This window comes from Cajanus cajan, chromosome 11 (genome assembly GCF_000230855.2).
Source record: "Cajanus cajan strain Asha chromosome 11, NIPB_CcT2T_4, whole genome shotgun sequence".
NCBI classification, from domain to species: Eukaryota; Viridiplantae; Streptophyta; class Magnoliopsida; order Fabales; family Fabaceae; genus Cajanus; species Cajanus cajan.
The window spans coordinates 28,067,160-28,093,712 of record NC_138527.1 but is presented as its reverse complement, the minus strand read 5'-3'; the positions used below and the strand labels follow the sequence as shown (position 1 = coordinate 28,093,712).

General features: G+C 27.9%; 1 protein-coding gene and 1 non-coding gene across 2 annotated transcripts; one reads left to right on the top strand and one right to left on the bottom strand.

The window, feature by feature from the left end:
* The first annotated feature begins 4,022 nt into the window (after positions 1-4,022).
* On the top strand, positions 4,023-5,364 carry LOC109801647 (putative membrane-associated kinase regulator 6). Its single transcript, XM_020362761.3, has 2 exons — positions 4,023-4,870; positions 4,983-5,364. Exons 1-2 carry the CDS (start codon positions 4,282-4,284, stop codon positions 4,988-4,990), a joined length of 597 nt encoding a protein of 198 aa, XP_020218350.1. The 5' UTR covers positions 4,023-4,281; the 3' UTR covers positions 4,991-5,364.
* Positions 5,365-14,354: 8,990 nt separating this feature from the next.
* TRNAL-CAA (transfer RNA leucine (anticodon CAA)) lies at positions 14,355-14,438 on the bottom strand. The gene has a single exon. It is a non-coding gene; the product is annotated as a tRNA-Leu (tRNA).
* Between the last annotated feature and the right edge of the window lie 12,115 nt (positions 14,439-26,553).

The following is a 26,553-nucleotide window of genomic DNA, read 5'->3' as shown; positions in this document are numbered from 1 at the left end:
TTCTTTTGATAATTGTCACCACGCCCTGTCTACCTCCCATGTACACATATGCTCTTCATTTTTGGTGTTCATCTTGTTCCACCTTTATTTTTATTTTACCTGTTTTTCTTTTCTTTTGTCCCTATGATTATGAATCAAACTGCTAAAGCTCAATGACTTTGTTTTGACATGGGAAAGTATGTTTCTTGGATACTACAAGGCCATCTACAACTCAAATTTCAGTTAGAAAACATTTGCAAATTGAGACTAATCTGAAACTAACTGACTCAACTGAAAACCAACTAGCTAACATTTGGCAATATGCAATCTAAGTCAGAGGACTTGGTCTAGCTAGGCAGGACCAAGTAGTATAACCATAACCAGATTTTACATCATAAGAAAATGAGAGGTAAAAAAACATTTTGAGTTTATCCCTCAGAGCTTTAAAACAAAATGATGAACAAAATAACGATAGTGATTTAGTATATCTATTCACTGGCCTTAAGCTAGAAGATGGCATGGATTATAATAAGCCAATAGGCTCACAAACAAAGATATTAATTATTTAAGATGAAGAGTGTCAGATCACAAATTTTAATGTATATTTTTTCTCTTTATTATTGATTAAACATTATAAAATTATTAAATAAGAAAAATGATACTTACAAAATTATAATTTTTAATAAACTTCAATTAATAATAAAAAATATATTAAAATTAGTGTCTTAGAAAATAAGACTACTATAATGCTATCTTTCATTACTTCTAACATTTTTTTTTCTATTTAGAGAATTTTATGTATGAATCTTATTCTTAAACCAGTGAAACTTGTAGAACTTTTAATCAACAAGAGAAAATGTATTAAAATAAGAGTATGAGAAAGTGTCTTGAACTCTTGATAGAGTGATAGTTGATAGCACTCCTCTTAAAATTAATAAGTTTTGGTTAAGTCCTAAGAAAACAAGTTTGTATAGATTTGATGTAGATAAATTAGGATTTTCTCATTCAGTTATAGATATATGGAGATCAACCCAAGGTAAGATTATTAAAGCTTAAGCTTTAGGTCCACTAATTAAAAAATATTTATAATTAATTTTATAAAAAAAAGTCACATAAATTAGTAAAAGGTCTAATATATATTTATTTCAAATATAAAAGTTTTCTCAAATTTTTACTTTAGGCTTTTTTCATTGTTGGGTAAACCCCAATGCGGATTGATCTTCAACACTTGTGGACTAAACGAGTTTAGCCTGCAAATCACCTGAATTAACCTAGTTACCTGAAAGAAATATTTTTAATTGAATCATTTAATCAATTTAAAGTTAAAAATAAAATATTTCATTTTAGACTAATCTACTTGGGTCGAACCACAAAAATCATCAGATTTGTACAAGCTTATTAAATATACATATATAGGTCTCTTTAACAAGTAAGCCTGATATCTCATAATTCCAGTCAAAAATCGACTTTTTCTCTCATAATTGATTTGCTCTAATTTAGTGCTAGTTAAATTTCTGCCACTATTTTCTACCTGAGACTTGAGAGTACTTCAATATATATATTAGGAGCACAGAATACGAAGTTGTAATTTGATTTTGACATTGTTCATTGTTTATCTTCCCATCCCAATACAGGAGCTAGAAGTGAACAAATACAAAGATCAAATGGAAGAGGCTAACTTTCCTTGCAATCTCGGTTCATAAAAGAGAAAAATCAAGAAGAAACGAGTGTTGTGATCAATCTTCATGGTGGCTGTCTACGTCAATTTTTGCTTTCAGAAAGTGAAATAACTTCAAAAGGGAGCCTTCAAATGAACAAAAATTATATCATTCTCCATCCAATGTATCAGCTTGGAATACCACCGACTGTGTGTTTCACTTTCTATTAAAGAAAATAATATCCACAGTGCCTCATTCGTCCTATTCTACTCCCATTTTCTAGTTTATATGATAGTTTAATTGAATATAGTGCATGGAATCGTAACATTGTTGTCCTTAGAGATAGTAGTTTGAGACTAACAAGGTTCAACACAATTGTTAGATAAGTTCTTTAAGTACGTTAAAAGAAGTTGTCCGAAGAGTCAAAAACCTACTTTGGCAATCTATATGCTTCAAAATGAATTAATCTCCAATTATCATTGGAAAAAAGAGACAGTAGCCAAAATAGTTGGTTTTAAATCCAAGAATTATCTGTTACCAACAAAATCCTGATATGCCGTAACTTGACACCGAGAAATGACAAACATTGTTTCAATGTCACTCACTTGGATTGGTTAGTGCTTAATTAGTTGCTTTGGTTCTTTTTTTAATGAGGCATATCATAACGATATTTATCGATACGTGTTCATGTAGAAGAATCATTCACAACTTTGGCTTTTACCTGTCAACTATATATAATGTTATTCTTTTGGCCCCATTAGTTTTTCAGTTAGGATGTATCTTGATATGCTTATGTTATGGCAGTTGTTGGTAAATGGTATTATCCACTTGTTCTCTTTAAACAAAAAGCGACGGTTGAGAGGATGAACATAGTTTGATTTGACTAAGCCTTTGCAAGTGAAAAAGTTTGGCAAACCAAACCAGTTAGCACCACTTTTTCATTATTTTTCCTTCGTGTAAAAATATATGCATGTATATATATACATGGAATAGGAAAAATTATTAGGTAGTCCTGAACCACATAATCTTTAACTAGTCTCTATACGATATATAATTAAGTGTCATTAAATTTTTTTCGTATATTAAAAAATTTAAATATATGTCATATACTGATTCTGAGATTACTGACACTTGATAGTCCTAAACCATCTAATAATTTCTCGTGAGAAAAAGGCACTGATCTGTGTAGTGTGAACTAAGATTAAAATTGTGGCCTCTCTTTGTTTCTGAACAGAAAGCTAAGTTTCAGCTGGTTGGTGAGACATTGCCACTAACCTTTTTCTGGCTGTTTCCGTTGTTTTATGCTTCTATAATTCTATTGTGTTTGATTGATATTATATTAAATATTGTGGGGTATGCTTCTGCCTTAGGTTCCGTTATCCTTTCTTTTTGTGGGGGAAATTAGGCCTTCATGGATCAAAGCCTCATGCTTCGGTAAAGCCCGACCTTATTTCTGTTACAAGTACATTCTTCAATTTTTTGATGCCTATATTTCAAACTTTAGGCACCAAAATTTTAGATTCCCTTATCAGTGTGTGATTGATGAAATTGACACGAACAGAGGAAAGATTTTAGTGTCTCGTGGGTGAATGTTCTAAAGGCACTAATTAAAGTACAATAAATTCACTTTATTAAATATTTTTAATAATTTAAAATATAAGTCTTAATGATTTTTGTATTTTTGATAGAATATTTTTTAAAAATTTGTTCCTTAACCAGTATTCTTCCAGAACTGATTTTTTTTTTTGGGTATAAGAATTAAGACTACAAATATCCGTTATGAAAGGTAATTATTGAATAAGACTACTGTACTGTAGATGATAAATATTTTTTTAAGAATGTTTAATACAACTGCATACCAAAAATTTGGTTTTAAGACTATTGATTAAGTTAGAATGATTCAAAAGTGTCTATTAGTATTTACTATGCTTTTATTCAAAGAGGAAACAAAAATTGGGGGGTAGAGGGTAGTGAAGTCCACTCCCTTTTGGTAAAAACAATTTTTATGTGCTCCTCTTGAAATTTTAATGCAAAACTTTCAAATCAGGTTACTCGGAGCTCAATAATTGGGGTGTTTTTTCAAAATTAATTTACGTAAATATTTTACAAGACGTATTCAATTAAGAATTTCTTCAATATCATTCAAATACTTTTCATACCATACTTTATGGCATTTATCATGCAGTTCATACGTCAAAATTCAAAATCCCCGTTTTTCATCATAAAACAAGGCAATCATCACGCTCCTTGTTATTATTATTATTTGGTGTGATAGATACTTCCTTGAAATAATAAAGGGCAATACTATGAAGAAAATGAAGTTACTACATTTTCTTACAAACTATAAAGACAGAAAGCAAGCCCAACTTTGATTTGTTTATGGTATGTCTTTCTGTCCAGAAGAATTTGTAGAGTACCATAACTATATAGATGAGAAAGCAAGCTAGAGTTACTACATAAAGTGGATACAATTTTGCATTTATGTTGTTCCGTTTGTTCCCTACTTGACCTTGATAGAATAGACAAACTTTCCCCTTGTGGTCACCATTGTTTTGTCACTATAAGCTATCAATAACATCACTTTGTCCTTAGGAGTATATAAGTCATTTTTTATTCATCATTATTTGCTTAAAATCCTTGCAAAATGGAACCCTCAGTGCCTCTAGCCAGTGAGAGTTTTTCCTATAGTTGGTTATCTAACTCTAAATCCCCTGCTGAAGACCTTCATGATGACCCTTTTAGAGAATCTGATGATTTATTGCAAAACTTTAATTTTGATATTTCTGTCCCTCACTCACCTCTTGTTCTTGTTCCTGCTGATGAGATTTTCTCTGATGGCCTTCTAAGGCCTATGTTTGTTGACCCTTTATCAAAAGTAGAGTTTTGCAATACCCCTGATCCTACTCAAACCAGGCTTGGTTCTTCATTTTCTTCTAGAACTTTTTCTCCAAAAGCTATGGAAATTCATCATGGATTGCTTACAAGGTGGAGAAAATCAACAAGGAGAACTTTGGTGGACTTCTTTAGGTATGTCAACCAATTAAGGCAGAAAGTAGGGCGTTCAAGGAAAAGCATCAGAGTTGATGATATTGATAAGACAGATTGGCAAGTTAAATGCTTGAGCAGTCCTCAGAAAGCATCACCAAAACCAATCACAACTCATCTTATTGGTGATTTGCATGATTATGAGAACTCAATTTATGAAGCAGTTCTTCATTGCAAAAGATCAATAGGTATATTCATGCTTTTATTTTATTTCATTTCTATTTTTGTGTGTGTTTGTACATATATATATATATATATATATAGAAAAATTAAATTAATTAATTCTCTTCTTCTTTTCAGGAAAATGATCCTTCCTCAGGTCAAGAGAAGTGAATTGTAGAAGGAAGTGGAGAGCTCCTAGAAACTATGGTGATTGGTGGCTGATTGAGCATTCCAATTTTTTTCTTGGTCTAGTTTTTTTCTCTCTTCTTCTCTCTTGGATCAGTTAGATGTTACTTATATTTTTCTGCCAAAAAAAGTAGTTTGTTTTGGTAGAAACCAGCTATGGGATTTAGAATGTCATATTTCAGGAAATGTTGGATCCTATTGCTCCTTGATTTTGTACAGAAATAATTAGTATCACATACTGTGTATGTTTTATTTATATTTTAGAAGGCTAAGTTTCATCTCCTTCTATCTTTTTTATTTATTAAGAATAAGAATGTCAATAAATTTTTGTTCAGATCAAGGTTACCCTAAGCATTGAATTTGATATTTCTTGCATCTCTGCCAAGAAAAACAGGATGTCCAATTTTTTAAGTGTGAACCATGACAAGAATTTGACAGAACCTAAATCTTTAACAACTTGAATTATCAACATAAAATACCGAGTTGTACTTGTAGCATAATAAATTATTCTCTTTCTTGAGTAATAATTCTTTCCCTTTCTAAATGTTATTTCCTAGAACCTCCATTATGTGCCTCAGTGAGACAAGGTATCAAGACATAACGTGCTACAAATATAGAAGGGTAGCACTTCCTGCAAGAGTGGCTGCTAAATTAAGCATCCACAAGCTTAATCTGGTTGCTACTCTGTCAGAATCTCCACCAGTTGATGCTACTTTCCAAATTAAAGATTATTGCAATAAACCACCAAGGCCAAGGATGGAGCCAAAAATAGAATTGTTGGTATAGATAAACCATATGATCAATGAAAATCCAAAAGAATAAAATATAATAATATCAATGTTTTATTTGCCAGTGTTTCACATTCACAACAATTTTGGGATAGGGAATATTTTTTTCAAGTAATCAACTATATTTATCACATGTAAAATGTTTTATGAACAAGAATTTTGGGATTACTTTTGAGATATATGTAAATGGAAAAGGATAAGAAAAAGAAGTAAAAAGTATAGATAAGTAAATATTATTGAACACACCAATCAACTGGTACAAATTTTTCTAACTTAACCAAAATGACCTTAAATTTAACTCTTAATATATAGTTGTTAAATATTCGAAGAAAGTTTTCTCGTTTCTAACTGTTCTACTCCTTCCCAACTAATACAGGATTGTTTCCATATTTGTGATTTCATAATTTTTTTTTTGAAATAATTATATATAATAATCACAAATTATATTAACTTATTGATATTCAAATAAAAGAACCCTACTCTTATCTACTCCAAAAATTTTAAAAATCCTTTGGGATAGTCGTGAATAGGGCATCCTTCAATTAAAAAAAAAAAAAAAAAAACTCTAAAAGTGAAATACTTAGGGAAGTTTGCAATAAATCAGAGAGTCACCAGAGAGTCTTCTCTGGACCATTTTGATTGAACATGTTATAAATATAAAAGTCACAACCTGAAGATTTTACAGAAAACATGGTATTTTTGCAACTCTATTAGTGTGAGTATTCTAATTCTTTTATGCCACTGACATATACTAATTTCTTGGCACAGAAAGAGAAGGTTGGTGATATGGTACCCTTTGAAAACAAGGGAGACAAGGAGGGCACAAAGGACAAACAATGTTGGGAGAAAAATCCATAGGTGATTCCATCACCATAATTCCTGCAGCTAATTTACATTCTTTGTTCTCTTGTTGAAATATGCTTGCTCCTTATCTATGATGAGCCACTAGAAAGTGACCTTGACTAACCCTTGAAGCTTCCCTAACTAATGTGGACAACATGTCACTACACTTCATTTGCTTGCTTGTGATCATAAAATCACTGCCCATCCCACTCAATGTGGCCTCTCTTCAAACATGCTCTTGACAAATAGGGCAACCCAGTGGTGGAGGTTGCCATGGCCCCAACAAAAAATAATTTAAATTCATTTTTAATAAATGTTTAATCATTGATCACAAAAAATAAAAAATTTTGTCAATTCCATACTTTATTAGCCCTTTTCATCTAAGATAAAATATCTAACCCCTTCATGCATGCCATGAAAGAAAAGAATCAATGTAACACTAATAATTGTAGAAAACTATAGGATGATCTTTGTGCTTAACTAGTTAGTGGCAAGTGGCCACAGCATGTTACAATGGCATTGTTTAGGATATTGTTGTTGTGGCTTGCGATTAATAACTGAAAGTAAAAATAAAAAAAAAAAAACACCAATGACATTTTGTGCATGACATTGAAAATAACTACACATTTCTTTTCATTGGATGTAATTAAATGCTGTGCACTAGCACTATACGATTGTTGCAACTGCATGGTGAAATTTGAACCAGCCACGTGATCACACGTGGCACATTGTCAGCAAAGTTGAGATTTTTTTATTTATTATTAAAAATGTTAATTTTTTGTTAAGGGGTGAAGGGTCCCAAATGAAAGTAACTGGTTGGGGACCAGTTCCTTTTGTGTCACCTCGATGCTGTTTATGTTATCATTTTCTTACAGTTATATGCAGTTGCAGAATAAGATGACTAGACTTGAAGTTGGAAGAGAAAATAGTTACAGCTCAATTGGAGATTAAAATGTTTGCATGCAATACGACAAAGTAAAGAACATACATGCATCATGCATGTAATGTAATGTGAAGGAATGTTCTGGATCATGGAGTCCTTGATTAATTGTCATGGAATTCTGATAGATGTCTAGCTAGCTACCTTCATCCTCTTGTCGCTTTTATAAACCAAAGATCAAATTCCTAATTACCTGTATGTTTAAGAAAAAGTTATTTATGAATGTAACATCTTAAAAGTATATATAAATTAATAATGCTTGGAATTAAATCTTATTTGGTGATTACATGGTCTTTTAGAAATGTTATGAGTTATATTTAGTATCAACAGTTATAAAACATATAATTATTACGAGCATAATGATACCCAAATGCCTCATTCAATAAATCATAAGTTATATAATGACTAGTTGGGGGTAAAGGAGTTTTATGAGTTCAGTACAACACCTATTGTTGGTCAAACTCATTTAATTCCAAGGTTATAAACTTCCACGTTTGCACTCTTGCCACCATTTTAATTTGTGAAACATTGCTCAATTCTTTATTGAAAAAATGTCATGAATATTCTCATACATAATTTAAAATAAAAATAAAAATATACTTTATAAACTAAAAAATTCTTATCGTAACTAAATTTTTTTACATTAATTTAATTTATTTATATTTTACTATATATATATATATCACTTATATCTATAACAATAAATAAAAAAATAAAAAAAAATTATCGAATCCAACGTTATTAAAATCATTATAACAACATTGTATTTCAACAACTAACATGTCTTTTAAGACTAAAATAAGAAGAAAAAAGTACATTCAAAAAAAGTAATTATTTACTTACTTTACTGATAATAACTATTCACTTACCTTATTATTTTTTTTAACAAAAATATAGTGTCTTTTTTTTCTACTAGTTTAGATAACAAGAATATGTTCCTTGATTTACCTTATGAGATTTTAACCAAAAAAAATTAGCATTGTATTTCGTATGATTAGAATTCTAACAATAAAACTATATACACATTTTTTTATTACAAAATTAAAATAATATATACTAAAAATAAAAGTGATTACATAATATTTTTTAAATGGATTGGTTATTAAACTAGTTTATACATTGATATCATAATTAAATTATAATCAAATCAGTATTTATATAATAATAATAATAATTATTATTATTATTATTATTATTATTATTATTATTATCATTATTATTATTTTTATGAACATAAAAATAATTTTAAATATATATAATATTATGATTTTATAATACTAAAAAGTTAAAATAAAATTATTTATAAGTTTTTAACATTCAATATATACATAAGAGTCTAAATTAAATATAATATAATATTTAAATCAAAATTTCAATAAAATATAACAACATTGATTAATAAGAACAAGTTGACATCTTAAATTAAATGTGTCAAAATAATATGATTTAAATGATAAAAATTTAAGATATAAAATTGCAAATTACATAAATGATTTATTTTAATTTATAATTTTATTAAATATGAATTTTAATTTTTACTAAAAGGACGTAAAAATTAAATTTTAAAAAATATTTTTATTTGGACTGGTTCAAATTGGTTTCTCTAGACCACTAGGGTTAGCCTAGTGGTTGGGTGGAGAGGAATTGGAGTAGTTAGAAGCATGATGACCTAAATTTAATCTTCATTCCAACCATCTTTGTAATTTTTCCTATCTTTACTATAAAAAAAAAAAAAAAAATGGTTTCTCCACACCAGTTCTAACCCAATTCAATCGGTTATGAGATACTCCAATTTTCTTTGTTGTCAAATTGAATATTTGGTTTCTAGTTTGATCGGTCGAACTTGGTGGTTTGATTTGATTTTCAAAATTATGAGACTATCCCATTTTGTGTATACGTATTTTGGAAGAAGAAGAAATTACTACTCTTTTTTGATAAAAACTATTAAAATTGTTAATAAATAAAAACATTAACATTTTTAATGCAACCTATTATAAGTTAGTTATTATATCTATATTTATATTATAACTAATATTTCAAGTATATAACTAAAATTTATAATAAGTTATATATATAAATAAATAAATATTTAAATAGATAAGTTATATATAAAACTTGTATAAATAGATATTTTTTAAATAAAATAATTAATACATTTTAGATTTATGATAAATAATAATATATGTCAAAGCAAAAAAATATTTTTCATTTATTAAATATTTATTTTTAATATTAATATTTAATTCATAAATAATTTATGATAAATAAAATCAAAAATTGTTAATAAATAAAAACATTAACATTTTTAATGCAACCTATTTTAAGTTAGTTATTATATCTATATTTATATTATAACTAATATTTCAAGTATATAACTAAAATTTATAAAAAGTTATATATATAAATAAATAAATATTTAAATAGATAAGTTATATTTAAAACTTGTATAAATAGATATTTTTAAATAAAATAATTAATACATTTTAGATTTATGATAAATAATAATATATGTCATAGCAAAAAAATATTTTTCATTTATTAAATATTTATTTTTAATATTAATATTTAATTCATAAATAATTTATGATAAATAAAACCAAAAATAGAGAAGAAATAAAAAAAAATCTCTATAAACTCACTCATTGAAAAAAAAAAATCCATAAAAACACTCTCGTATAAGATAGTAGTTCATTATGAGAGTTGATGTAAAAGTAAAATATGTGTGTGTATGAAGAGGGATCCACTTAGTGTAAGAATAAACGTATTTAGACTTACTTTATTCAATAACTCATATTTTACATCGAATTTTAATAATGTAACCATTGAATTAAAAAATTTTAATGCATAAAATAAGTTTGAAACCTTATAAGAATTTTGAAAACTATTTGATAATTCATTATATAAATTCAAATTAAGTATCAAATGAAACAAGTTTGAAACCTTGTAATTTTTTATGATTATCTATCAATTTGAATTAATGAAACTAAGTATCAAATAAATTTTAAATTTTTTAATATTTAACAAATTTGATCTATGTATTAAGAATTTTTAATTTAATGTTTGAATCATTAAAATTTGATATACAATATGAGTTATTGAGTAGAAAAAGTTTAAGTAGACTTACTTCTACAATAAATGAATCCATCATATCTCTCTCTCTCTCTCTCTCTCTCTCTCTCTATATATATATATATATATATATATATATATATATATATATATATATATATATATATATATATGTATGTATATGTATATATACACACACGAGGAGGGTCAAATTACTTTAAGAGTAACTATGGGTAAAATTATTTCACTCAATAATTCATGATATATGTTGAATTTCAACAACCCAATCATAAAATTAAAAGTTCTTAATGTATAGGTTAAGTTTACAAAAAATTGAAAATTATTCAATACACTGTTATATAAATTTAAATCAACGTATAAAATATTTTTATGATTATTTTTCAATTTTAATTAATGAAACAAAGTATAAACATTTTTTAATTTTTGAAAAATTTATATACTTGACCTACATATTAAAAACTTTTAATTGTTGAAATTCAACATAAACTTTGTGTTATTGAGTAAAATAATTTTACCTAGAGTTACTTTTCGAGTAATTAGACCCCTCACACATAATATATATATATATATATATATATATATATATATATATATGTAAAAATAAAAAAAAAGAGTACCATGTTTAATTGTAAGAAATTTAGACGCAGCGAAAAACAATAACTTAAAAGGAAAAATAAATAAATAAATAATAGCATGTTAGAATCAAATAAGAGAACTCAATAAAAATATGATATATAATGTCAAAGTGTCAATTCATTCATAAATAAAAATTAAAGTTCATTAATATAATTAGGTAAGTAATAACTAATTCCACAAGATGAATTAATAAGATGAGATTAATGTTAATTAAGGAAAATTTAATAATATTAATATTAGTTGATATAAAGTGACTTATATTTTTTAATTAAATTATTTAAAATTCAAATTTTGATTTTAGATATGAAATATTCATATTGTACTTATAATCTTCAATAGAGATTAACTATTATTTCCGTTGATGAATATTTTTTATTTATATATACTTAAAAAAATAAAAATTAAGTAAATGATATGTAATAATAATTTTATAATAAAAAATAACAAAAGACTATAAAACAAAGTAAGTAAAATTATAATAGTTAAATGAGATAGAATAAATTAAGCAAGATGGAATTAAATACACCATCTCCTCCTGACACATAAAATTATAATCTTATTTTAAAGGCCATGATAAATTTTATTTTAACACTTTCCCTCTTCTCTCCATTAATATATATTTATAAGAATATATCAATAAAAATAATAAAATAAAAGATTAAATAAATTTAAAAGCAATAACTAAATTATCCGGAAATTTTTTTATGATAACTCTTTCTCTTCTCCAATAATATTTATATTGACAACCAATTATATCTTTTAATTATGTCATGTCACTTTTAAAAATAAATGTGTTTATGTTACATAATTAAAAGATATAATTGGTGTAAAGGTGATTAACTCTTACTTTTATTTCCTTTTCTCTTTTTCCTTTAGGCTGATGATATATACACCTCTTTTTTTTTATACATACATCCCCTTTTTTAAAACAAATATTAAATTTCTAAATTATCCTTAATATTATTTGAAATAAAAAAAAATTATCCTGAAATTTTTTTTCGGAGGTGTATTTGTACATAATTATGGAAAGTTCTTTCCGGAATACTAAAATTACTATTCCAGAAATAACTTTCTATCAGAATAATTCTGGAAAGTACTTTTCGTAACACTAAAATTACTATTGCGAAAAGTTCTTTCCGGAATTATGGTAACAAATACACACACTGTTAATATTCCGGAAAGAATTTTTCGCGATAGTAATTCTAGTGTTACGGAAAGTATTTTCCATAATTATTTTGACGGAAAGTTATTTCCAGAATAGTAATTTTAGTATTCTGGAAAATACTTTCCGTAATTATTCTGACGGAAAGTTCTTTTTAGAAGGCTCATGATATATACACCTCCTATTTTTTTTATAAGTACACCTTCTTTATTTTTTTAAAAAATTATAAAATATTATATATATTTTTTAATTTTATACCTTTAACTTTCAATTTTCTACTTTTTTCTTTTTTTTCACACACTTTTTTTTTCTCTTTCAATTTTTGCATGCTACCAAAATAGGTGGGATGAAGGAAAGATAATGGGGTACATGTAAAAATTGAAAAAGAAAAAAAGAAGAAAAAAGAAAGATCTGTAAAAAAGAAGTACTAAATTAAATGTTGTGAATGTAAAATTAAAAAAAAAAAAGCAAAAAGTTAAGCATATTTTAAAATTTTAATTATTTTTTTTGAAAAGGAGGTGTACTTATAGGAAAAAGGAGGTGTATATATCATCAACCTTTGAAAAACACTTTCGAGAATAATTTTTTTTTATTCCAAATAATATTAAGGATAATTTAAGAATTTAATATTTTTTTTTTAAAAAAAGGGGTGTATGTATAAAAAAAATGGAGGTGTATATATCATCAACCTTTCCTTTATTACTTTTGGGCTGAACAACGTGAGAGTGGATGTGAAATGGGCCACAAATAATCCAACATAGCCCAATCCTTTAAAGAAAAAAGTTTTTCGAAGGGTGATGATATATACACCTCCTATTTTTTATAAATACACCTCCTTTTAAAAAAAATAATTAAAATTTTAAAATATTTTTATTTTTTGTTTTAAATTTTTTAATTTTACATCCACAATATTTAATTTAGTACTTTTTTTCACATATTTTCCTTCTTTTTTCAATTTTTACATGCATCCCCTTATTTTTCCTTCACCCTACCTATTTTGGTAACATGAAAAAATTGAAAGAGAAAAAAAAAGTGTTTGAATAAGAAGAAGAAAATAGCAAATTGAAGGTTGAAAGTGTAAAATTAATTTTTTTTATAAAAAATTTATAATATTTTTTTTTTTTGAAAAGGAAGTGTACTTATAAAAAAAAGGAGGTATATATATCATGAGTAGAGCTGTCAAAGTGGGCTCCAGCCCGTGGGTCAACCCGACCCACCTTGAAAACGGGTCGAGCCAAGCCAAAAAAATGAAAAAATTTATGATGGGTCAAAAAATATGACCCGGCCCACCCGGGTTGAACCCGTGGTGGGCCGGGCGGCCCACCTGACCCACTTACCAACCCATCCCCTAAACTCACTAACAACTTACTTAACTATTTATTATTATATATGCATTATTTTAATAAGATTCATTTTTTTTTATAAATAAAGATAAAATCAATGTTAAACAATATGAAATTACTATAAATTTATCTATCCAAACCTCTAATAAAATTTAATATTGATGAATAATTACTCTCATGAAAGATTTTTTATTTTTTTTGTTTTAATTTTTTAAAGTTGCACACTTATTAATTTAATTTTAATGTTGTATCCATGATACTTAGTTTAATAATTTTTACTTTAGATTAAATATTATTTTATATTGAAATTTATTTTAAATTATGATTTTTTTTTTAAATCAGGTGGGTTGGTGGGCGGCCCGTTTAGCCCACCAACCTGTGGTGGGCCGGGCCGGGCTAGAAAAATTTGCATAATAAATTTAATAGGCCGAGCCGGGTTGGCCTACTTAAAAAGTGGGTTGAGGTGGGCCGGGCTGACCCGTTTTGACAGCTGAGCCTTTTCCGAATGCATTATAAAAATACTGTCAGAAGTGGGATTTGAACCCACGCCCTCTCACAAGGACCAGAACTTGAGTCTGGCGCCTTAGACCACTCGGCCATCCTGACGCTTTTGTTATTATATCATTCTGTATATTCTTATTCCATACCAATTTATTCTTCTGATATGGTTTTACATGATAGTTTCTCAGGTATTGATTGATTAGGAACAAAAGGAGTAAACTTTCTTGAATTATATAATTTATATTAATAACGTAAAATTTTAAAAAAAATTAATATTAATATATCATTTCATGCATTTAAATCAAATTATAATTGTGATAATATGTATTTATATTTTGTATGTAGGGTTGAAGAGGCAAAAGATAACATTAGTATTAGAAAAAGTTATATATAAATTAATTTTGTGTGAAAATTAATAAAATAATAACGTTAATAAAATGGAATGCTTATTAATTGTTACATAGTGTATACATAAATAAGTTTTTACGGTAATTTTATTTTAATTAAATGCATACAATTTAATAATTATTTTGAGGATAAATTATTCTATTGAGAATTTATGAAAATATTATGTACTTAATATTCATTATTTAAGGAGAAATTATTCCATAAAAAAACTTATAAAGAAGTTATCCATTATATTATAAGATAATATATCTTTAACAAAATATGAAAGGTATTAAGAGCAACTCCAATGGGAGTTGCTTGGCTCCTTAAGCAACTCTAACATGAGTTTCTTACCATTGGAGAAGGCTGAGGTGGCAGCAAGAGTTTCTTGCAGAGGAGAGAGGGTTGCTTCACTAAGCAACGGTTGTTTATTTTTGTAAACTGAAGGAGGCGCGGCGGAGGACGGCGGAGGCGCGCGGTTGGACGGCGGCGGCGTGCGGGTGGACAGCGGAGGTGGACAGCGGAGGTGGACGTTCTACCGCGGGTGGACAAGGGAGGCGCTCTGGTGAACGTTCTGGGTGGACCTGCGCGGCAGCGACGACGGTAGGGGCAACGGCGGTGGTAGACGGTGTTTGAAACTCCACAGGAAGAAAAGGAAAGGGGGAGAAAAAATGAAAAATTCCTTTACGGAAGAGAAGAAGATGCATGAAGAAGATGAAAAAGAGGGTTTAAAGAAATAACAAATAAAAAATAAAAAATTTGGAGACTTGTAGCCTTTGAAGACTTGTAGCCGTTGAAGCCTTTTTAATTAGCCGTTGGCATTTGTTTTTTTTTTTTTTAAAGGAAAAAATCATTATAAATAGGCATCAATTCAATTCAAAAATTTGGACCTCTTTAACTCTCTTCTACTTCTTTTATCTTGCTTGTTTTGCTCTCAAAAATGGATCCTAACCATTTAACATAAAACTAGCCGTTGTAAAACTAGTCGTTGTAAAACTATTTATATGTAGACTTTGTCATCTAATCCTACTCATTCTCACATCTTGTCTCACACAAAATCCCCATCTATTCTTCTTCGATTTTTAGATTGATACGTGATGGATCGAAACAACAATTTAGATGATCCAAACATCAATTTAGATGATCTTTTGGATCAATTCATAGATGAGGAACTACACGACAACACCGACGAAGAATTGATCCAGTTGATGATACAAACCTATCAACAACAACTTCCCAACACCACAAGGTCAAACCAAACAAGGAGGGTAGTTCATCGAAATCGTGAGGAAGGTCATGAACGATTGTTCAATGACTATTTCTCTGAAAATCTAGTATACACAGAAACTCAGTTCTAAAGGCGGTTTCGCATGCGAAGACATGTGTTTCTCCGAGTTGTAGATGCCATAAGCAATCATGATGAGTACTTTCGAATGAGGCTCGATGCAACACGTAGAAGGGGCCTATCACCGTTGCAAAAGTGCACAGCTGCTCTTCGTATGATGGCTTATGGGACACCTGCTGACTTTGTGGACGAGTATATTAGAATTGGTGAAACCACTGCAGTGGAATGCTTACAAAGATTCGTGAAAGGAATTTGTGAAATATTTAGGGGTGAGTATCTGAGATGCCCTAATAACGAAGACATTCAATGACTACTACGGATGGGAGAGGCACGTGGGTTTTCCTGGAATGCTCGGTTCAATTGACTGTATGCATTGGGAATGGAAAAATTGTCCAGTTGCGTGGAAAGGTCAATTTTGTCGAGGTGATCATGCCAACCCAACAATCATTCTTGAAGTTGTTGCATCACAAGACTTGTGGATTTGGCATGCATTTTTTGGAACTGCAAGTTCGAATAATGATATTACTGTGTTAAATGCATCTAATGTTTTTAACGAAGTTCTTTTAGGAACTGCTCCGACAGTGCAATACACCGTGAATAGAATCCAATATAATATGGGTTACTATCTAGCAGATGACATATATCCAGACTTTACTACATTTGTCAAGACCATCTCCATGCCACAGGGGGAAAAAAGGAAATTATTTGCCCAACGACAAGAATCAACGAGAAAGGATGTAAAACGTGCATTTGGAAGCTTCAATCTCGATTTGCAATCATACGAGGTCCGACACGTTTTTGGGATGCCGAAATAATGAAAAATATAATTTATGCATGTATCATATTGCATAACATGATTGTCGAGGACGACCGAGACACCTATCAAAATTATATTGATTACGATGGTGTAGATGATGACATGTCAAGATCTGAAATATCTATAGGTGCTCATCCCAATTTTAGAACAACATACCTTCAAAGGAGAGCAGACGTTCATGACAAACGAATACACCACCAACTTCAAGCAGATCTTATTGAACATATTTGGGAACGTTTCGGAAATAATAATGATGAAAATTAATTTTGTATAATGTTTATGTATTTATTATTGCTTTATTTTATTTTTAATATCTACTTATTGTGTATTTTTTCTCATAATTTTTTTTTATTGTAGTGCAATTGTCCTTTTTAATAAAATTTTTAATTTGGTTCATAAATGATTTGAAAAAAAATTCTAAAAGCTGAATTTCTTAAAGTTTCTTACCATTGAAGTAAATTTCTGTTTGAGTTGCTTAATGCTGACATGACACACTGGGGACCATTTTTTTCAGTTTCCAATGCATGAAGCAACTTAAATGAGTTGCTTCCATTGGAGATGTCCTAAGAATGACGTCCAAAAATGAGCTCAGGAAAAGGTAAAAAGCACCCCATCCAAGTAGTGGAAGGAGACCAACCCAGGACTATAATATATATATATATATATAATTATGATTTTAAATTATTAGCTACATAATCCCAATTGTGATGACTTTATATATTTTTCATGATTATTAATACTAAAAGTTAATTGATTGCAAATAAACTTTTATTAAAAAAAATTGATTGAGTTTTAGTTACTAAAAAATTCGATCTTTATATGGTTCTATCAAAAAGTAATTAATTGAAAAAATATAAATTAAAAAAATATAATTTATGTGAGAAGAAAAAGAGAAAATAGAAGAAAAAAAAAGAAAAAAAATAAGAATTAAGGCAATTGAAAATATCTCAAGACTTTTAGTCATCTACAAATGAATCATTTTAGTATCAATGATACTTATATTATGTGATACAAAAAATTAAATTTTATTAATAAAATATATATAAACACATCAAACTCAGCATTCACAAATTCTCTTCCTTTCATTTATCTTGAAAAATTAACTATTTTTCATTGACAAATAATTATAATTCATGTTTTCCATATTGAAACACAAATGATAAAAAAAAAGTTATTTTTAGGCTAAAAACCTATTTTGGTCCCTTATAATAATTGTTTGTTTCAATTTAGTCTCCCTTTTATTTTTTGTCTCAATTTGGTCCCTAATAAATTAATTGGTCTCAATTTGGTCCTTAATAAATTAATTGGTTTCAATTTGGGACTTCCGTCCAAATTATTGAAACGGAGTTAACTGTGTGACCACGTGGACGCCACGTAGATGCATAGGTGGATGCCAATTCTTTTGAAAACACTTGGAACCAGAATGACCCGTTCTGAAACCAGAACGACCCGTTCCAGATGCAAAATTTACACACTAAAAGTGCAACTAGAACGGGTCGTTCTGGTTTCAGAACGGGCCGTTCTGGTTCCAGACTACTAAGCATAAACGATCAATGATTATAGTTCACGGTTGTGAATCATGGAAGGAAAAAGACCCAAGGGACAAAGCATTTCAAATACTGAATTTGGTAATATTGTCAATGGAAATTGATAACTTCAATTGTTAAACAGTTAGGCTATATAGTGTATTATTAAGGACAATGCAATGTATCACTAAAGACAATGGTAGCAGATTTTATTTCATTTGAAACTGGAGTGAACCACTTACTACCAAATTGACACTATACAGTAAAGGATGAAATGACATATTATTTTTTTTTGAAGTCATTAACGATGTACCCTAACAACAGCAACATGTTCTTGAAGAGGTAGAACCTGAAGTAAAGGAAGAGGATACACAGGACTAACATATAAAATATTTTTGTTTTAATTGAATGTAAAAATTAACATATAAAATATTTTTGTTTTAAATGAATGTAAAAATTTAGAGGACACTAAAAGAAAATAAATTAATAATTTTATTATATTTATCCTATTAATTTTTATCATTTTATTCCTCTAATTTTAAATAAGTTGCAAAAAATTATAAAGTGACTCTTAAATATTTCTTCAGACAGAAAGAGAAAAAGAAAAAGTTATTACTCTATTTATAAGACAATTGTATTTTATAAAAATAAATAATTTTAAAATTTTTACCATAAAAAATATTTTTCAAAATTATTATATTTTTAATAAAATTAATAAAGAATATTCTATTCTCAGTCTTGGAACGGGCCGTTCTGAATCCAGAATGGCCCATTCTGAAACCAGAACTGCCCGTTCTGGTTTCAGAACAGACCGTTCTAGTGTACTGGTGGTGTGTTCATTTTGCATCTTGAACGACCCGTTTCAGATGCAAAATTAACACACCAAGAGTGCATCCAGAACGACCAGAACGGGCCGTTCTGGTTCCAGGTGTTTTCACAAAATTTGGCGTTCACGTGGTATCCACGTATGCATCTACGTGGCATCCACGTGGCCAACAGTTAACTCTGTTTAAATAATTTGGACGGAAGTCCCAAATTGAAACCAATTAACTTATGAGGGACCAAATTGAGACCAAAAATAAAAGTGGGACTAAATTGAAACAAACAATTATTATAAGAAACCAAAATAGGTTTTTAGCCTTATTTTTATATTCTTTTGTATACAATTTCTATTAGCTTCTCATTCTTTATTCATCAATCTCATGCAATACTAAAATGAAACACTTAAAAAACTCAATTTCATAGTAAAAGTACAATGTTTTCAACTTTTTAATTGTCCTTTTCATGTAGAAGATATTATTAAATTTTAAAATATGTGTGAAAAAATAACGAAAAAAATGAGAATAAAAGAAGAAGAAAAAACTATCTATTATCTTCTCAACTATGAATGTAGTGTAGGGTGAAAATTGAACAATAGTGCAATAAGAAATTGAATATCTATTAATAACGTAATTCGTACCGAGTTAATATTAAGAATATATTGAATCATAAGAGTAATAAAATAATCTTTATAATAAATTTTTTAATAAAAAAATATGAGAATAGGATAATACTCAAATTTTGTTTGAGTCATGCATGTCCTTTTAAGTTACTGTTAAGTTTAGAGTTTTGTCACCATCAATTTACCATCTACGGAGAATACAAAAAAAATGAATAAAATATTCAATACTACAAACACAAAAATAAAAGAAAAAAATTAACAAAGTACATAATACATATCATAGTAGTAAGTGAAGGGGAAGAACACAGTGTATTATAAATTATTTGTGGATTAACAAAAAAAATTCATAAAATAATAGTAGTAATATAAAGTCCAATAAAAAACATTGAAAATACATAATTGGCATTAAAAATCATTAAAAACTGTAGTGTCCTTAATTAGCATCATTAAATTTATTAAAAACTAATTTAATTTTATAATTAACTGGGAATGTTTGAATTCTAAAAAATATAAAAGTTTTAGAAAATAAGTGAGTCTGGGCTATATAATTTTCAAAGAAAAAATTTTCGAGGAGACTATTCTATCTTGAATAATAATAATAATAATAATAATAATAATAATAATAATAATAATAATAATAATAATAATAATAATATAGAATATAGATAGAGATAGAAATCACAATTATCTTTTTTTTCTCTCTTATTTATATATATATATATATATATATATATATATATATTCTTTTTTACAATGTTTCTTGATTCAACTGTTGTTGTGATTGGTCCCCAAGTCTAAGGTCTCAAGTTTGATAAAAAAAAATGATGTTGGGAAGGATAATCTTAGTGTAGTGAAGACCTCAAGAGAGATTAAATAGTCCCAACAAAGCCAAATGATACTTCCACCAATACCATAGTACAAAGAAATCTTTTATTTTTAAATAAATATTTAAATGCACGAAGTGCTACTTTTCCATAATAAAAGAAAGACTTAAAGACGTTTTTGTTCCTTAAGTATTGTAATTGTTCAATTTCAATCAAATCTTAATTGATCAACTTTAGTCCTCAAGTATTAAAATTGTGCAGTTTTGGTCCCACTAATTTTAAATGAGTAATTTTAATCTCTTAAGTATCATAATTATATGATTTTAATCTCTTCCATTAAAATTTTAATATATTTTGTAAGAGAAAATTAAATTATCATATTTGAATTAAAATTCTTCTATTATATATATATATATATATATATATATATATATATATATATATATATATATATATATATATATATTAGTCTGATAATATAACTTGTAAATTAAAATTATTAGTATCTTTTAGATATATAATCAATCAAAGAGGTGAATCAAAGTCATAGTAGCTTAGCCTTTTTCTCTAGTTAGATGATGATGATTCTTGAACCCCTTATTGAAGTTATCTATAATGGATCAAAGGATTATTTCATAGTGAAAACAAAGAATTTCATAGAACCTTTTTCCCAAGAGATTTCACAAAGTTACAAGTATTTTAGATAGATTTGTTCTGATTTTGAAAATCGATATTCAAAGAACTCTAAAATTGAAATAATCGATTATTTTCATAGATAATTGATTATTTTGTTCTTGAAAAATCTAGAAACAAGTAAAAAACACTTTAATTGATTATTTACTAGAATAATCTATTATTACATAGTGCTAACTCAGAAATAATCGATTATTACCGTGAGCTTCTCAAAATGATAAAACACAATATAAATAATTGATTATTACAAGTGGATAATCAATTATTTTTGGTGATACACTCAAAATATTGATTTTTTAAGTTTAAAGCCAATTTAAAAATCTCTTATCAATTACCATCTAATAAGAAATAGATGACTAAGTTACTAACAATGAACAAAACAAACATGTCTAACAAAACATAAACACACATCAATATAATTTGCACTCTCATAAACACGAGAGATACTTTTTGTAATCATTAAAACATAAACTAAGTCTTCATCTTTATACTTAGTTAATAGTTAGTTCCTTATATCACAATAAATTTTTTTTTCTAGCATTCCATTATCAGAAGAATATAGAGAGACAATTAAAAGGTCTTCTCACGTGAATATGTGTTGATATGAAAGAATAAAATGCACTAATTGCTTATCATGAATTCAAGTACGTTTCTATTTATAATTTCTAATGATTATAGATTATGGGTTATACAGATGATATTTTTCTTCAAAAATTTAAGTTTAATTTTAAGAATTGGTATCAAAAACCTATCATATTTGATCATTAGGAATATTATTTCCTCATTATAGAATTAAATGTTTTCCGTACACTTTCAGTTTAAAGAAAATCCAATAATGTATATATTGATTGCTAAAGAAAGTTTTTTTTTTTTCGCTTTTCACAATTAGATTGGTTTCATTTACCGATATGGTTAATTTAATTTGTACTTATGAAAGTAAGATATATATATTTTTTAATTCAATCTGTTTTGGTCATTCTTTGTATTATTATTATTATTTTGGTTATAATAATTTTTCATTGAGTTATTATTGTTTATTTTTGCTTTTCCTATGTCGATACTCGATGATTCCGACTTCAGTCAATTGTGAAATCATTATGTGCGTTAACAATTATGTATTCAATTGGTATACGAAGAACCGAATAAAAGACGTTTGATATTTTGAAATCAATTACTCGATGATTCCGACAAATTATTGATTAAATTGGTATATTGTTGTTTCTATTTTATGATAATTCATTTTATAATTAATGTAATATAGTTATATTGATGTTGTCAATCAATGGATATAAAATTAAAGGAATCTTTCGTTACTCGTTAAAAATTGTGCAATCAAAGTGTTGATAATCTTCATTTGGTTTTTAATTTTTTAAATTCAAATATTGAGATTAACTAGTCAAAAGATGTTACTAAAGTCACCTATTGTGAAAATTAATTTATTTTTAAAATATAAAAGGTGATAATTTTTGTAATTGATTGCGGGTCGAACTAAAAAAAGATTGATATTTTACATAATTGTATATACACATGAGGTGATAAATGTATTATTTAGTTTTATGAGTGAAAATCAACCCAAATGAAAGTTTATTATTTGACACGCTATTATTATTAGGGTTTTATTATTGCGTCAAGGTATTATTGAATAATTAAAATTTTATTAAAAAATAAAATGTTAATGTATTATCGATATCTTGAAATGGAGTTATTTATATTTGAATTTAATTTTTAATTATATTTTAAGACTTATATGAATGTATTTTATTTGTTGTTCTCAATTCAATTATGAATGATCTTGTAAATATTATTGCCAATGTTGACTCTATTCCTATATTAAATGACTCAAACTTTAAGTCTACAAAAGATAATGTATTAATAGTTCTTGGAGTAATAGATTTCGGCCTTGCGTTAAGGATAAACTCACACCCACATCTTACAAATAAGAAAACAAGAGAGAAATGGAAATGTGGGAGAAGTTAAATTGCATAAGTCTAATGATCATAAAAAAGGTCATTCCATAAGCATTTTGGGGCATAATTTTTGAAAACATAAATACAGTTATCGAGTTCCATGCAAAAATTGAAAAAAAAAAAGGTTTCTTAAGAATAAAAAGTTTGAGGTAAGTACACTCTTGGCAAGCCTAATTTCAAAGAAATACATGAATAAGGGTAACATTTGGGAGTACATCATGGAGATGTCTCATATTGTTTCAAAACTAAAAACAATTAAGCAAGAACTCTTTGAGGACTTTTTGGTGCATTTAGTTATGATATCTATCCTAACATAATTTGGCCAGTTTAAGTTGAGCTATAATTGTCAAAAAGAGATTTGGTCTATGAATGAGCTAATCTCACATTATGTTTAAGTAGAGAAAAGATTAAAACAAGATAAGACAAAAAGTGTTCATCTTGCCTCTACCTCAAAGTATAAGGGTAAAGGACTGAAAAGGAAAAATGATAAGAAAGTTGTAGTTACAACACCTCAAAAGAAACAACATAAGAAATCAAATGAATTTGAAGGCAATGATTGTTTCTTTTACGGAGTTGTAGGGCATGTGAATAAGCATTGCACTAATTATCACGCATGGCGTGCTAAAAAGGTGTGTTTCTCAACTTGGTTGGTTTTGAGGTTAATTTAACTTTTGTACCTGGATATACATGGTGGATATATTTTGGTGCAACAACTCACATTAATGTGTTTATGCAAGGTTGCTTGAGTTGCCAAAAATCAAATGATGGTGAAAGATACATCTATATAGATGACGACAAGACGATTCAAGTTGAAACAAATGAAAAATTTAGATTATTGTTAAAGAATTATTTTTTATTTGGATCTTGGTGAAACTTTTATTGTACCGTCTTTTAGACAAAACTTGATTTTTATTTATTTTTTGGGAAAATTTGATTATTCTTGTTCATTTAGGAGTGGAAAATTTAGTTTGTTTCATAATTCAAAATTGGTTGGTTCTAGTTCTTTATTAGGTTATGATAATCTTTATTTTATCGACACTATTGCTTCATTTAATGAATCTTTACAATTCAATACTTGAAGCATAAAGAGAAAATTAACCAATGAGAATTCAACTATGTTATGGCACAAACTATTAAGTCACATTTCTAAACAAAGAATAGAAAGGCTTGTGTCAAACCCTTTAGATTTTATAGATTTTGATATTTGTATCAATTGTATAAAGGGGAAACAAATCAACAAAAGGAGACTTGAGGCCAAAAGGACTTTGGATGTCTTAGAACTTATACATATTGATATTTTTGGACCATTTCATACAGTAGCATGGAATGGTCAACAATATTTTATAACATTCATAGACAAAATTTTCACGATATACTTCTATTTATCTTATTCACAAAAAAGCGAAGTCATTAGACGTGTTTAAAAATTATAAGGCTGGAGTTGAGAATCAACTCAATAAAAAAATTAAAAGCATCAAGTCTGATCATGGTGGCAAATATTATGGTAGATATGATAGTTTAGGAGAACATCTTTGACCATTTGCTAAATTCTTAGAGGAATGTGGTATCGTCCCACTGTGGGACTCCCACAGTACACTACATCGAGATCGTTCACTACGAATGATGTTGTTGAAAGATGAAATAGAATACTTAAAGACATAAGAAGGAGTATGATTAATCATTATACTTTACCAAAGTCACTATAGGGATAAGCCCTTAAAATTGCAACTATATCCTTAATAGGATTTCAACAAAAGAAACTAAAAAAACTCTTTATGAATTTTGGATAGCCAAAAAGCCTAGATTAAAACACTTGCATATTTGGGGTTGTCGAGTTGAAGCAAGGCCTTACAGGCCAAATGAAATGAAATTGGACTCAAGAACTATAAGTTGTTATTTTGTTGGATACTCTAAAAGTCCAAAGGGTACAAGTTTTATGATCCTACAACTAAGTCGATTTTCAAATTAGGAAATGCTTGATTTTTTTTAGGATATTAATATTGCAAGGGGATATATAGTTAAGGACTTGGTCTTTTAAGAGGAATATGTTGATATTCCCACAAGTGTTATTGGCATTGTTCATGATCCTCTTCATGACTTTGTTCAAGACATAATAAATCAAGATAATGTCTAACCTCCTATGTAAGAAATTGTTCCAAAATAACAAACTCTTCCTCCTCAATAACCTATGTTATTAAGGAAATCCACCAGAGAAAAGAGAGTTGCAATACCAAATGACTATGTTGTATTTCTCCAAGAAAATGAGGTTGGAATTGGATTGATGGAAGATGATTCAATTAACTTTCTTCAAGTCATAGAAAATTATAATTCTCAAAAGTGGATTGATGTCATGAATAAAGAGATTAAGTCCATGAGGTGTTCCATTGCTAGAAGGTGTGAAACGCATTGGTTGCAAATGGATATTTAAGACTAAAAGGGATTAAAAAGGTGATGGGAGAGGTTCAAGGCTCATCCTGTCGCAAAGAGATTTACACAAAAGGAAGACATTGACTATAAAAAGACTTTCTCTCTAGTTTCTTCAGGACTATAATGACATTAAAGGTGCATAACGATCTTGAGTTACATCAAATGGATGTAAAAATAATATTTCTCAATGGTAATATTGATTAGACTTTAGTTTGCAAAAATGCAACCGAAAAACTTTGTTTTAAAAGATTCAAAGAATTTAGTTTGCAAACATAAAAAACCCATATATAGGCTCAAGCAAACATCTTAATAGTGGTATTTCAAGTTTCATCATGTGATCACTTCGTGTGATTTTGAAGTGAATTTAGTTGATGATTGTATATATAATAATTTTTGTGGGAACAAATATATTTTTCTAATTTTGTATGCTAATGATATTTTGCTTGCTAGCAATGGTATAAATTTATTGCATGAAACCAAGAGATTTCTAGCTAAAAACTTTGAGATGAAAGATCTTGGCAGTGTATCATTTGTATTGGGCATACAGATACATCAAGATCGTTCTTGAGGTACTCTTGAGTTGTCTAAAAAAGGTTATATTGAAAGAGTACTCAAGAGATATGACATGCAAGATTGTAAACCATGTAAAACCCTCATGGCTAAAGGAGACAAATTTAGTCTCGATCAATGTCCTAAAAATAACTTTGAAGAAAAGGAAGCGTAGAAGATTCCTTATGCATTAGCAGTAGGAAGTCCAATGTATGCTTAGGTTTGTATGCATCTAAATATTTTG